Source organism: Solea solea, chromosome 3 (assembly GCF_958295425.1).
Source record: "Solea solea chromosome 3, fSolSol10.1, whole genome shotgun sequence".
Taxonomy (NCBI): domain Eukaryota; kingdom Metazoa; phylum Chordata; class Actinopteri; order Pleuronectiformes; family Soleidae; genus Solea; species Solea solea.
This window is the reverse complement of record NC_081136.1, coordinates 3,001,429-3,016,204: the sequence shown is the minus strand read 5'-3', so window position 1 is coordinate 3,016,204 and position 14,776 is coordinate 3,001,429. Positions and strand designations below refer to the sequence as shown.

At 40.7% G+C, this 14,776-nt stretch overlaps 1 protein-coding gene across 2 annotated transcripts; it reads left to right on the top strand.

Annotated features, from left to right (window-relative positions):
* The first annotated feature begins 309 nt into the window (after positions 1–309).
* itfg2 (integrin alpha FG-GAP repeat containing 2) lies at positions 310–12,022 on the top strand. Of its 2 annotated transcripts, XR_009239908.1 has the most exons (13): positions 310–702; positions 1,420–1,515; positions 1,603–1,644; positions 1,724–1,901; positions 2,029–2,168; positions 2,394–2,542; positions 2,676–2,770; positions 2,936–2,989; positions 3,075–3,166; positions 3,555–3,672; positions 4,242–4,415; positions 5,120–5,467; positions 10,719–12,022. XR_009239908.1 is itself a non-coding variant. In XM_058624835.1 (12 exons), exons 1-12 carry the CDS (start codon positions 607–609, stop codon positions 5,185–5,187), a joined length of 1,302 nt encoding a protein of 433 aa, XP_058480818.1. In that variant the 5' UTR covers positions 310–606; the 3' UTR covers positions 5,188–6,865. The 2 variants fall into 2 exon arrangements, 1 of the variants encoding a protein (XP_058480818.1); XM_058624835.1 differs by lacking the exon at positions 10,719–12,022 and having other exon boundaries at positions 5,120–6,865.
* The last annotated feature ends 2,754 nt before the right edge of the window (positions 12,023–14,776 follow it).

The following is a 14,776-nucleotide window of genomic DNA, read 5'->3' as shown; positions in this document are numbered from 1 at the left end:
AAGAGATAAATGATCAATAAATTCATCTCATCATTCATTATGAATTATATAAAGAAAGAAAAAAGGACGTTCAAGAAGCCGATAAATGTTTTGTTTTGACAGATTTAAGAGTGTTAATATGATATTTTTCATCCAGAATCACTATGTAAAATACAAAATATATCAGGTTAAAAATACCTGTAATTTTAATCGTTGTAATCGCTTAATATATTATATACTTCTCTAATAAAGCGCAAAAACGAACTTATAAATACAGCTGTGGGGACGTTTGCGAAAATAACCATTTGTCCTTACTGAGCTTCCGTAGAAAGCACATCACGTGGTTTTATTTATTACGGAGCGGTGCTTGCACATGCTACCTGAGTTAACACCTTTACTCTTTTTAACGTGCGGGCTCTGGAATTATTCGTCAGAACAAACGCTGCGTTTTAATTAATTCGCGCTTTTCACGCTGCGTCATCTTACGCTCACGTTAAATGTGGCGTCTTAGCTGTCGCCACGCAGAGCAGAGCAGAGCGGAGCTAACGGTAGCTAGGCTAACTGTTAGCTCGTGAGCTAACTTCAGTGAAGTTAAAGGCGACTTTCGTGATTTTAACAGTTGTAAGTATGAGGTCTTTAAATTACGTCCAGCGGGTCAGTTTGGATTTTACGGGAACGTTGTTTCCTCACGCGATTTGTCTCGGAGACGCGGACAACGACACGGTAATTAAGCTAACTTCAACTTTTAACTTAGACGTGTTCGTGGTATCCGAGCTAAAATTTTACGACATTGTCTCTGAATTAATTTGTTCATATTTTCATTGTATTTCCCCCACTGAGAAAAAACAAACGTGTATAAAGATAAAAACATCGATAAAATCCTACTAAGGGTTATTTTTCCCCTCATGACTTTTGTTTATTTTATTTTATTGCACGTGTCATCTTAGTAATAATTAAATCAGCCATTTGACGTGTATCTAATTTGTAAAACACTGCAATTATTTGACAAAGTAAGAGTTTGTGATATACTGCAGACATTTATGGACACAATTAGTCTTAATTATTTATCTCTTACAAGTAATCACTGTCTAAATTAAGTTCTAGTGAGTATTGTGGTAATAAAATACTCAAGTTTAAAGTGTTAGTTTAACACCATGTTAGTTTTTTTAGCGTTAAATAGTTGCTGATTTATATGCTTGTCTTCGACAGTAAACTAGACATACTTTTATTTTGTGGACAAATCAAACATTTGAATTTGATTGCCACTTATGGAGAAAACTACCAACTAATTAATTGAAAAAAGTGAACAACCCATGATTTAGTTCTAATAAGATCAATTTTCAGCTACAGTTTTGACCACATTACAGCAGTTTAGGTTTGTTATTCAGCGGTTGTGTACAGTATAAAGAGTATAAACAAGTCTTTTTATTGTCGTTGCAGTTGAACGAGCTGATTGTCGGAGACACCAGCGGGAAACTGCTCGTGTACAAGAACGACGACTGTAAACCCTGGATCACGAGGACGTGTGTGGGCATGGTCAGTAACGTCACGTGATCGATGGGAAGAAAATGAGTGTTGTTTTTGGTAGTGTATCTTTGATTCTTTCACGCGTTGTGTTTGCAGCTCACCTGTGTCGCCGTTGGAGACGTGTGCAACAAAGGAAAGGTGAGGAAACACTCTATATTTTCATGGTTTGGGTAACAACATTTGATCAACATTTTCTAAACATCTGTGTTTTTGTCAGAACTTGGTGGTCGCCGTGGGCGCAGAGGGCTGGTTTCACCTCTTTGACCTGACGACCTCGTCCGCCAGCAAATCCGATACCAGCAGTCAACACGAGTCCCTGTCCTCCGAGGACCAGAGGCCGCTCTTCACCCAACACATTCCCGCCAACACCAAAGTCATCCTCATCAGTGACATCGGTGAATCGTCTGCTCTCTGCACCACCGCGTCTCACACGTGCGTGTCCTCTGTGCTGTGTTGTTGGACGTGATCACTGTACTGTGTGTGTGTGTGTGTGTGTGTGTGTGTGTGTGTGTGTGTGTGTAGATGGAGACGGACGCAGTGAGCTGGTCGTGGGCTACACGGACCGCGTGGTGCGAGCTTTCCGATGGGAGGAGCCAACTGAGGGGTCAGACCTGGGGTCAGGTCAGCTGGTTCTGCTGAAGAAATGGCTTCTGGAGGGACAGGTACGCTGGACTCTCCTTGTTCTCAATATCATCCATTCATAGGGCTCGGTTTAAATAAAAGAACCCAACATTATGTGATTCCTATCTTCTTTTAAGGTCTGATTTCTTCGATTTTTCAGCTTCTTGAATGTGAATATTTTTTCGTTTCTGTCATTTTTCAGCTTCTTAAATGTGAATATTTTCTAGTTTGTTTGAGTCATGTTGTTGTTGTTGTTGTTGTTGCAGGTGGACAGTCTGTCGGTGAACCCAGGTCCAGAAGGTTTACCGGAGCTGATGGTGTCTCAGCCTGGCTGCGGCTACGCAATCCTGCTCTGCTCTTGGACACAACAGGACTCGTCAGGCTCCGGAGACGACGACCCGGCCACACCCGGCAGGTAGACTCTGTCGGTATACGTGCGAGTGCAAAGAGAACATGACGTTGTACAGATTGAGCTAGTTTCAAGGTTGGTTACGGTCAGTTTTAACGTGGCAATTTCAGCTTTAACTCTTTCGTTTCTTTGCTCACAGCGACGGGCCGTCCAGAGACGTAGTTCTCCACCTGACCACTGGGCGGATACACAACAAGAACGTTTCCACTCATCTCATCGGCAGCGTCAGTAAAGGTGCCGGTAAACATGTTCTTTGTTTGCGCTGCGTTCCTTTTACGAAAAAATAAAACTGTACTGTGTTTGATTTTTAACCGTTTATTACAAGTAAGGTGCTTTTAAGATTTTTGATTAAAACATGATTTTTGACACTAGTTCTCGCTTCTTTTTTTTTAAAATCAGGTTCGAAAGAGGAATCTTCAAAATGTGGCCTCTTCGCTCTCTGTACTTTAGACGGTCAGTCATTAATTATGAGTTTTCAGTTGTAAAATATCAGCATAGTATTTTTTATTTTTTTTACCTCTCATGTGTTTTGTTAAAGGTACTTTAAAGTTGATGAACAGCTCGGAGCAGCTGCTGTGGTCAGTGCAGGTGGATCATCAGCTCTTTGCGCTGCAGAAGCTCGACGTCACTGTAAGTTCATGCACTCGCTCACCTGCCATTTTATTAGGTACGTCTGCTCAAAAACAGGTCCTGTCCCAGATCATGGCCGTGTTTTGATCACCTTTCCCTTAAGCTTTATCAAATATGTAAAATAACAATGTGAAAAAAAAACAAAAAACAGATTTTAGACGAGCGGAATGTCACATGTTTAAAACACAGTGCTCATAAGGGAATAATTCAAAGGTATAAGGGACTAAATTAGGTAAAGGGAATAACAAGCCTTAGAGGAATAGTTGGTTAAGGAGTTTTTAAAAAATCTCCATATTTAGGGTTTTGTCACTTTGAAATATTTTGACCTTTTTGTGTTTAATGTGTATGTGAAAATATAAACGCTCATCGTGGTCTGTCTGGTTTCCAGGGCGACGGCAGGGAGGAGGTGGTTGCGTGCGCGTGGGATGGTCAGACGTACATCATCGACCACAACCGCTCCGTGGTTCGCTTCCAGTTCGACGAGAACGTCAACGCGTTCTGTGCAGGTGAGACGCGCGCCGTCATTTTTTAATTATCCTGTTTGTTTTTGTTTCTTGGATAAATAATTTCCTTAAGTATTTGCTCAATCACGCTTAAAACGTGCGAATAACAGGTGACGTATGGAATAAACCTAATCTAAACATGCACAAATTTAAATATTCCTGAAAAAACTGTCATCTATAGTTTCCTTTGGCTTTAAATTGTTATTATTTCTTGTATTTTGTTCAGTTGTTTTGTTTCCTCGTGCCTCAGCATCAAATGTTTACATCATAGTCGTTCGCATGCATTCAAACGCTATCGTTCTGACACCAGCAGGTGGCAGCAGTGAGCTAAAGATAACCCCCTCCAGTCTGTCCTTTCAAATCCTCCTGCTGTGTCGCAGTAATGGAAACTAGGATTGTTTCATCTGTCATTTATTTATTTTACACATAGGTCATTATTGTTAGTAGTAGTATTCAGGCTACAGAGGATTCCTCATGTGTTCATTAGGATTCACACACACCGGGCGTCTCCTCACATCACGTCACATCACTGTGATGCATGTAAATGATGATGTTTTTACGTGTGCTTTCAGGTCAGTACACGTGTAAGGAGGGTAAAAACAGCCCGTGCCTCGTCTACGTCAGCTTCAACAACAAGATCCACATCTACTGGAAGGTGAACCTGGAGCGCATGGAGTCCACCAACCTGCTGCGAGTGCTGGAGGAGAAACCCGGGTTCAGAGACCACATGAAGGCGCTGGGAGTCGGTGAGTTAGTTCACCGCTCACTCACACGTCACAGTTAATCATCGACCAGTGTTCTACACACAGAGGTAGAGTTTCACTAGGGATCCACCGAAAATACCGAAAGAAATGATTATGCCAGTTCTGTACCATTGTTTTTGTTTTGTTTTTTAAATCCGATTTTGTTGTTATGGCTGGGACTGTGTGTGTGCTTACCTCACTGAAGTCAAGGCATTGCAATTATTGTATAGATTAATACTCATGTATATATATGATATACTCATAATATAAATATATATATCTATATATAGATATATATACAGTATATAGATATAGAACAAGAAGAAGAAAAGGAAGAAAAAGAAACCCGATGAATGTCTGAAGTTCCTGTTTTGATCTTTAATCTCAGCCTCAGCGGGCAGTAACGATGACATCACCAACCCAAACACAAGATATAACGATTAAAGCGAGGGATTGGAAAACAACTGGGTCGCGTATCGGACTGATAAAAACGTAAAATCTGATTAAAAAAAAACAAACATATAACTCGAGATACTCAATACTCTGTTATCGGACGCACGTTTCCTGCATGTGACTCGTTGCCGTGAAACCAAGAAGTGGGCACCGTTCAGAACGCCTTCTCAAATGTTCTAGTTTTCAGAGTCACAGAGAGAGTAGAGTAGTGTCTCCACCACACCTGTGCCACATTTGTGTTCTCCCTCCCACAGATGCCGAGGACCCGGCAGCAGTGAGGTCACTGGTGGCCAATGTTCTCTATGAGGATTCACAGACGTAGCACAGGACAACACTCCCCCCTGTACACTTGCTGTAAATAGTTTGGTGAATAAACCCGGTGATCCTCGTGTGTCTCCCAGGCTGCTGCTGCTGCTGCTGCTCCCAGGCTCCTCTTGTTGTTGTTTGTGCTCCCTGCAGCTTCACGCCATCGGGCTCAGGTTTCCAATGCGCTCGCCGGCGACTGTAAACACAGCTACGAGTGCATCCACACGGACGGGGGATGTAAACAGATCGCCAGAAACGGGTCCTATTCAGCTGATTGTGCTCCGTGCGCTCCCTGTGTAAGTTTTACACTCACTTAAGTATAAGTTTTGCCCTTTATTTTCCCCCTTTAGATTGCGTTTTCTAACGGGAAACTGAAGTTTCGACCCATTTACGCTCCTGCACCAAAAGCCCATTGGAAAAAACTGGTGTTTTTAGCCTGTGCGAGAACACAGGGGGTACTGGTCCAAGTGCTGCCCCTTGTGGTCAGTCTGTGCCACTTTTGTAAATCCGAACAAAGGATTTCAAATGCCGAATTAATAAAATACCACAAGGGAACTCAGTGGTGGAGGCAGAAGTGGATCGGCGAACGTCCGTGTGCCTTAAATGTTAAAACCTTAAAATTGCTGGTTTTCTCAATAGGCTTTGGTGCAGCGGGAGTGAGCCGCTCTACATTTTTTAAGAAAAACCTCACAGATCGTACATTATGATGTGAGGTTCAAGAGCGTAATGCTCTTCTTCATGTTTTGCGTAACCTTTTGCGAAAAAATATAACATTCAAATAAATGACCATTTTGGAGGATTATGTGATGTTGAGGCAACCGAATTCTATGATTTCTGTTCTCTGTTGATTTCCAGTGGGATTTTTGTAGTTTTAGGCCATTTTTGTTTTGCTTAGAAAAGCCACTGCACACCAATACAATATTTAAGGATAAACGGGCGAACACCGCGTCAAGAAAAGTCTATATAAAGTCATTTAAAGCCACCCGTTCTTTGGGAGCACTTAATTGAGTTCCCGCTGTCTCCACCGTCGCCGTGTTTGTTGTGAAATAAAACATTTCCTTTCCATAACCCTGTGAAATGTGCTGACGCTTAGATCGGTGCAGACGGTAAATTGAATCCCAGAGCCGCAGATGCTCATGCAAATGCCTGCCTCTCCTCCTCTCACTGCTGCATCCAAATCAAAACCACATACATATATAATTCAGTCACTCACTCGACTGAGCGGAGAAGACCGGAGTGTGTTTTGGAGGAGGCCGTTTATCCACAATCACGCGGCCTCTGCTCGGATTTTTTCCTTTTGCTCCTGGACTCCGTTCAGACCCTGCCGCCGTAAACACCGTCCTGACAAACGGGACTGATTGTGAATCCCGCCCGCTGGTTATTTATTATTATTTCCCCTCTTAAGTCGAGCTTCTCTTCTGTAGTGGAACATTAATCTCACCTCGGAGAACGACGCAGGAACTCGTGATGAGCAGGATTTTGAAGCTGTTTTATCGCGGCGTTCCTGCTGCGCGCGTTAATAATTCAAACTCTGGGCCTGTTGATGTTCTTCATCTTGTTGTTGTTGTTGTTGTTGTTGTTGTTTCTTCCTGCTATGATTTGTCTTCAAGCCGCAGTGGAAGAATGTCTGAAAGTGTGTTCTTATCATCATCGGCGGCAAATAATAAAAAACCAAAAAACACAAAGTAACACGAGGACAGTTGAATTAGACGTGTTCTGTGTCTCACTGTGACCTAGAAATGTCATCATCGTCTTCATCTGCTGCACCAGCAGATTCATTCATTCACTCATTCATTCATTCACTCATTCATTCAGTTTAATGATCAGACTGTGAAGAGTCGCCTCCTTCTGCCCGACTGTTGATTTTATGATGATTGAATTGTTCAATCTCGTCACTTAGAGGTCACATTAGGTCCTGGTTCTCAAAGTGTGGGGCGGGACCCACAGAAGGCACTCTGTACGTGTGTAATTGACTTGAATTCACTGTATTTATCTAATCGCACCATTTTTTTCTGGACTTATTTACTTATTAAGGCTGAAGATACTTAAGATAATTTGACTTGTTTCAAGAAAACCTAACTTAAGTGGCATTTTCTTGCCGCACTGGCAGATAATTAGGCTTGAAACAAGCAGTTTTCCCGTAATAGTGGTTATGTTTATAAGGTTATATATGAGGAGTGATATTATATATATATATAGATATATATATATAAATATATATCTATATATATATATATATATATATATATATATATATATATAGATATATAGATGAGTGTTATTTTCCAGTGTCTTAGTTCAGATTTATACGTTTACTCTCGCTGCACCAAAGCCCATTGGAAAAAATCAGCGTTTTTAGCATGTGGGAGAACACAGGGCGTGCTGGTCCAACTGCTGCCTCTTGTGGTCAGTTTGTGCCATTGTAGATAGTGTTATTTTCCAATGTTTTAGTTCAGATCTATGTGTTAATATTATAAATAACACTCAGGACAAGTTTGACAAACACTGTCGTAGGCGATGACTAAACAAAACCTAATTCCCCTGAGTGAAAATTTTTTTTCCCTCAACCCTAAACTCTCCCTTACCAGGGAAAAAAAGAAATATTTAAAGTAAACACTTGATAATGTCCCATATGATAAATATACAAGCCTTACTTGAAATACCAATACACACACACACTGTGCAAACAAGACGTTTATAAGTATCGATAAAAATATTTCTTGCTCACAAGACGCTAATATTGCAAATGCGAATGTTTATGATTTGATTTACTCTGAGACATTTATTCATATTGATGGATAATGTTTGTTTATTTCATTCATTTAAGAAATGAAACGTGAAACTCGACTCTTTTACAGTTTGCCAGTGCACGATGCACAAACTATTCATTTTTATTTATACAGAAATATAGAGGAAAATAACAAACCATGCGTGTATTTTGCACATGAGACTCTCGACATACAGATGCATCAATTATTTCAAAACAAAACTATACATAATACACAACGTTTATGCATATTGATGAGTATAATATGTGCACATGACTTATCGTGTTTTATTTGCACTTTATCATTCACATATAAATATTCATTTTTGGACACATTTTTCTTCCCTTGTGATTAAATCCTGTCCTCAAATCCTGTAATTGTGATTTTCTCGTATCGCCTCGACACAGTCGGCGGCGGTATGGAGAAATGAAAGATGTTGCGTAACGCAGCGTTTGTTTGTCAGCTGAGCAGAGCAGTGTGTGTGTGTGTGTGTCTGTGTGTCTGTGCGTGTGTGACGACTGGAGGCACAGGATGGAAATCACCCGCTGTTTCCTTTGGGAGGATCCTATAACCACCTATGTCGTCTGCTTCTCCCTTTTCATGCATTATTTACCAGAGACACGGCTGTTTGTGACTGTGTGTGTGTGTGTGTGTTCTTGTATGGGTATCTTTGTGAGGACCAAAAAAACTTGGTCATTTTAGCTGGTCCTGATATTCTGGCACCCCTAAAAATGTCCTTTTCAGGGTTAAGACCTGGTTTTAGGGTTAGGGTAAGAGGAGGCTACGTAATGCATTATGTCAATGAATGTCTTCACTATGAAGGATACACGACACACGTGTGTGTGTGTGTGTGTGTGTGAGCTCTGCGTGTGTCAGCTGTGCAGGCTCAGGTGTCGCTGTCGGCCTCACGTCTCATCTCTCCTGTGTGTGTGTGTGTGTGATTGCCCTTTAAAAGGTTCTGTGGCTTTGCGGTCATCTTTGAGGGCGTTAATGTGCATAAAAACACTTGAAACCAAAATGCGTTATTTCATAGTGCCCGAAAGTTTCCTTAAGGGCTCTATTGCGCCCCCTAAGGTGAAAACCGACCCAAAATCAAGTTTCCTGGAACTTTGTGGGATGATTTGTTTAATTTTTCTACACACTCCGATCACACACCCCCTGGTTCAACAGTATATTTCCGATTATCCTCCCAAGTACCACCAGACTAAGCTTGCGTACCCACTGGTGGTCCACGCACTGCAGTTTGAGAGCCATGTCCTTCCTTGTCTGTTTTGTCCGCGTTGTCTTCCTGATTATCTGTCAACAAAAAAACAAACAATTGATCACAAAACGCACAGAAAATAGAAAGTAAATCTGGATTAGGAATAATTTGCATCTAAAATCCATTCAATTTAATCTCCATTTCATTTTTTTTTTAAGTTGATTACATTTTAATGAGTGTCAACGAGTCATCTCACCTCCTCATTAAGAGAAGAAAGTCACATGGTTTTTCCACTCTTGTCGAGTAGATTTCTCTGCATCAGGAGGATTAGTTTATAAAGTCGTTGTCGTCCAGCTCCCGTCTCCATTTTTATCTCCCAGAGAAAATGTCACATATTTTCTCAACGCGACTCACGTCATGAAATACAAGCGTCTCGAACACACGCGGGCGCTGACCTTGTCGTGGTCAAGCCGACCTTTTCTCTGTAAATAGCGCGGATTGAAACTATTTTGGGTCGCATCATATCTTGTATATTCGGCGACCGGAGCCCAGTTTTCCCTTTTTTAGCCACAGATACTGAGTTTTGGACGCTCGCCCACATAATGAGTTTGTTATTGTGCAGTTTTATGAACGTCATCAAAATAGCCTTGATATTATTTATGTGTTACAGGGGACTTGTGGGGTTTTTCAACCTGGTCTCTACCAAGGTTTTTATAGTTTTATAATGACGAATGGAAACTAAAATTGAAAAACATTTTTGTCAGCTGAAATATAAATAAAAAAATTAGAGTTTAAAACAAAACAAAACCCGATAACTAACTAAAACTGCTTAGTTTTCGTCTTTGTAAATTTGAATTCATACTAGAGCTGAAACGATTACTCGATTAATCGATTACTAAATGAATCGTCAACTATTTTGATAATCGGTTTGAAGCATTTTCATGATTAAAACAAGATTTCGGATCGTTTTCAGCTTCTTAAATGTGAATATTTTCTTTGCTCAACACAACAGAGGAATCATTAAATACTGAATCATTTTTGGTTTGTGGACAAAAACAAGACCTTGAGATCATCATTATCAACATTTTTTAAACGTTTTCTGACATTTTATGATTACTCGATTAATCGATTATGAAAATAATTGTTAGTTGCAGCCCTATTTGATACATAAGTAATACTTTTAGGTTCATATTTTTCATTTTCTTTTATGATATAAGCAGTTGTGTGTTATTACCGTGGCAATTTACCAAGGGTGCACCACGGGTCTGTGCCATTAAAGGGTTAAAATCTTTTTGGCGTCTTTTATTGGGTTTTTAATGACACAATACGTATTATGACCTTTTTGAATTTTGCACCTGGCAAATACTCTATATTACAAAAAACTCAATTCCAAAACTATTACAACCTTGGTGTCTACTGTGTGTTTATAAATGCGAGTGTGGTGATACTTGAATGTACAGCCTAGAAGCCCATTGTGATTTTAATCAATAACAGGTGCAGGCAGGCAGTTGTCAGTCTGTTGTGACTATAGTGTCATGTAATCGTGTTTGACCTTGTGCAAACCCGTCTGTCTTCCAGTGATTTGTGGACACTGACGTCGTCACAGATTGTCTTTGATTGTAGGTGCTCACAGTAACCGCCTGACGACACGGTGACCTGACAGTGAAGGTTGTGCGGAGACGAGGTGACGCAGTGAGTGAGTGAGTGTGTGTGTGCTCTTTAGGACAGATTTTCCTTCATTTCCACAAGCTACACAACTTTTTAAGAAGATTAAAGCTTTCAGGACGAAGCATTCAAGTTGGAACTTATTGCCTCTTAGTGGTTTTTAATGAGTTCTGTATCCAAGCAAACACTCGGCTAAGCTCTGGCATTCACTCACAGGAGCCTTCAGGGAGTTGTGGTCGGCTCTAATGGCAGTGATTTTTAAAGATGTTAAAGGCACAGTATAGAAGACTCGACCTTTTCAGCGAGCGATCCCCGTAAACAAAGCTGTATCTCGTGTTAAAATGTCAGAAATTGATCTTTGACCGCAAATGAAAAATACATTTTCCACGTCTTCCCGCGTCACTGTATGTTGTTGGAAAACATGTGCATGTGATGCTTTCCCTGCTGACACTAAATTAAAAAAGGAACAAAATTACGTACAGCAAAAAAAGAGCGGCTGTTAAAAAGGCCCACGATTATTATCACCGGCATTTTCTTATCATTTCTATCTGTAGATAAAAAAAAAAACATAATTTTGCCTCAGAAAATTTGATTATCCACTAATTTGTTTGATTATTAAAAAGCCGACTAAAAAAATACACTGTGGTCTCGTAGGTTTGGCCATAGCATTTACAGCGGATAATCCTGTCCTCATTAATAAAGTAGTAAGAAATTGTGTGAATAATCCAGATTATGTATTCTTCCATGGTCATTTCTAAGAAATGTCTGCGTGTTCAAAAGTGAATTGATACCTTCGGTGCTTCTCTATTATTGTAATTAAAGGTCTGAAGAGTCTGAATATGATTTCAGAGAAATGTCTGCAGCAATTACACGTGATTGCTCTAAATACCCGGTGAAACCAGGCCGAGGCGGCGACAGTGATTCACTCGCTCGCTCGCAGAGAGTTTGCACGTCTCAAATACAATGCCGGTGAATCACCGGCGGCTGGGACGGCTTTGTTTTCTTTAATACCTGAGGATAATTATGCGGCTTTGAAAGAACCCGAATCAGGGTTTTGAGTGGAGGCTTTTCGTAAGGTTTTGGTTTATTTTGTACGCGACACAAACTAGTGACGGTCTTGTATGGGCACAGGAGCTGCTGGACTACTGCTGTCTTTTTTTTGGTAAGTTTGTGTTTGAGGTTAATCTAAACGAAAGATTTCAAACGCCATTTGAAGGCGCAAAATAACAGGAAAAACACACATTTTAGCCACTTGACAAACAGCTCATCTGATAAATTGCATGCAATCTCAAGTCTGTGTTATTTTCTGAACGTGTTTAGCACTATATCTTTCTGTTAGGCAGCATTTATCAACAGGAAACTGACGTTTGTGTCACTCTCAGCTCTCACCGCCATCAAGTCCATTGATAAAATCAGTGATTTCACGTCGAGGCACACAGGAGTTGTTGATCCAGCGCTGCCTCCATCAGTAAGTTCAGATAAGTTGTTTTGTGACGCTGGTGTTGGAAATCGTTTACTCAGATTAGCCTCAGTGACACAAACTTAAAAAACGAGGCAGCAGTTGACCAGCACTTCCTGTATCTGCAGGGGCTAAAATTGTTCATCTTTTTTTTTTGCACTTTGGAGTTGTACGGTCACAAAGTGGCAAATGTATTCTCCACTCATATTTTTATAATGAATTAAATTTAATTGGGAAGTGTAACTACTAATTTCTCTTCTGGCCTGTCCACATGAGTGCCCCCCCTACCCCCCCCACACACCTTGGATCTTTACTTAGCCCGGTCCCACAGTGGGTGGCGGTGGTTGGTGGTGATGTGGACGTGATGCTGACAGACAGACAGCTGGAGCCGCAGCCTCCTGATTGGAGAACACGAAGTGAGCTTTATCACGTTTCATTAACATCTACCAAGCTGCTGATGGGTAGCATGATGACGCCCCCCCCCCCACACAGCGTCACGGCTCAATTCCGTGCCGTCTGATCATTCTCACAAAGTCGTGTTTGCTAGGGCGTTTTATTCTTTTAATCCGAGCAGATGCAGAGGCAGTGTTGCTGGTTTTATGTTTATACCCATTTTTTTTTTGGACACAGTACAAGTTCTTAGGCTGGAGCGAAAAAAACCACGTGAAACATGACTGTAGTGTTTTATTTTTGATGCTCAGTGTCACAGAGATTAAGCGTGAAAGGGTGTCCATGAGAGGCTGCATGGAATAACATCTAAATCAATCCCATGTCGCTCGGCTGTGTGTGGGCTGTGTCACAGATTTATTTTTTACACAGCTGTTTTTCAGAATATGGTGCAACAGGCCCCCCCCCCCCCCCCGATAATTATTCAGTTCAATTTGTACGACTAAGCTTCTCAATTTGATAAATATGGGCTGACATGTTTAATACGCCCAAGATCAGTCTCTGTACTGATATTGACACGCATATTATCACATTTTTCCTTCTTAAAGGACCAGTATGTAATATTTAGGAGGGTTTATTGGCAGAAAAAAAACTACAAAAAACTGTAAAAACTTCTAAGTATGTTTGTATACATGTACAATGACTTTATTTTCGTGGCCTAAGAATGAAGCCTTTCATATGTACTGCAGGCAAGGGCCTTGCTTTATGGAAGACGCCATTTTGTGCCGTCATGTGACAGACCTGTTGCAGAAGCTTATTTTGGAGAATGAACGATAAAGACATTATTTCTGGTGTGTGAAGGCCACCGTAGTGCAGGGGTGAACAGGAGAGTCCCCATGTGTTGCAGTCTCACCATTAGATGTCACTAATTATTTCGCACTGGACCTTAACAAAAGCGTAACCTAATAAAACATCTGCTTAAGAGTGTGATACCGTAACATATTTTTTGCTGGTTTATCTCATCTATCTTAAGTAGCCCTTTTTTTCAACAGGAAACTGCAGTTTGCCGATTCCCTGCACCAAAGTCCATAGAGAAAACAAGTGATTTTTAGCTTCTTGATTTTTAATTTGAGGTGTTTCCACTATTGTGTTAGAGGAGTGAACCGCTGCAGAGCTGATCTGATCAATACCCCCTCCCCCCAACATCATCCACCTCACTCTCCGGGGTTAAGGCTTGTGGTCCTTCCCACTGAGTGACTTCACTGCAGGTACGGCTGCTGCTGCTTTGTGTGTGTGTGTGTGTGTGTGTGTGTGTGTGTTTACCAGATGGAGTGAAAGATAAAGAGAGAGAGAGGAGATGCTACAGATTGAAATGGAAGCCAAATAAAGAGAAGCTATTTCTGTTCACAGGCAGAGTAAATCATTTCTGGGAGCGTGACGTGGAGACACAGTCTCGCTGCTGTGGGAGTTTTCAGACTGTGATGAAGGAGGAGGAGAATCAAAGGTCTGAGATGAAGGCAAAGGCCCTCTGCCCACACTGTGGCTCACACATGCTGCAGATCTGCATTTGCATTTTTTTAGTTATTGACTTATTAAATTGTGAATTCAGGGACACGGATTTTGTTTAAAAACCCCTTACTATACAGTCCAAAAACTGCAGTGAATAACAACAACAACATTAGCGCAACTCCTTTTTTCCTGGCCATTATAATAAATGTGTCACTTTAAATGCATATAAAATAACACTAAAATTCTTAAAATCATTTACATATTTTTGAAACTATATGCAACGACGTAGTGTGCCACCTATTGGTTTAACATGTGCAACTACAAGGCGCCTGTGCATTCACTAAGGTTTACGTTTTTGACACCAAAGTTCAATGACTGCTGTGATCTGCAGTTTTATTTGATCCAATACGGACGCTTTAGGAATAATTATGTTGAAACACATATACAGAAGCTGTAAGAAGTGCAAAAAGTACTCAAAATGTATTAAATCGGATTGAATTTGTTAAATGTGGAATTACGTCAAAGTTCGCTTGTCTGGTTTTATGAACAAAAAGTAAAGAAAACGGTCTATTTGAATCATAACTTTGACTCAACAACACATTAGAAGACAGAAGCC

Bases quoted from the DNA above. Each gene is read 5' to 3' on its own strand.
- itfg2 (XM_058624835.1), top strand. From the start codon at position 607: ATGAGGTCTTTAAATTACGTCCAGCGGGTCAGTTTGGATTTTACGGGA. The intron at 1,516-1,602 runs GTCAGTAACGTC...TTGTGTTTGCAG, and splicing joins CGAGGACGTGTGTGGGCATG to CTCACCTGTGTCGCCGTTGG. The intron at 1,902-2,028 runs GTGAATCGTCTG...GTGTGTGTGTAG, and splicing joins CATCCTCATCAGTGACATCG to ATGGAGACGGACGCAGTGAG.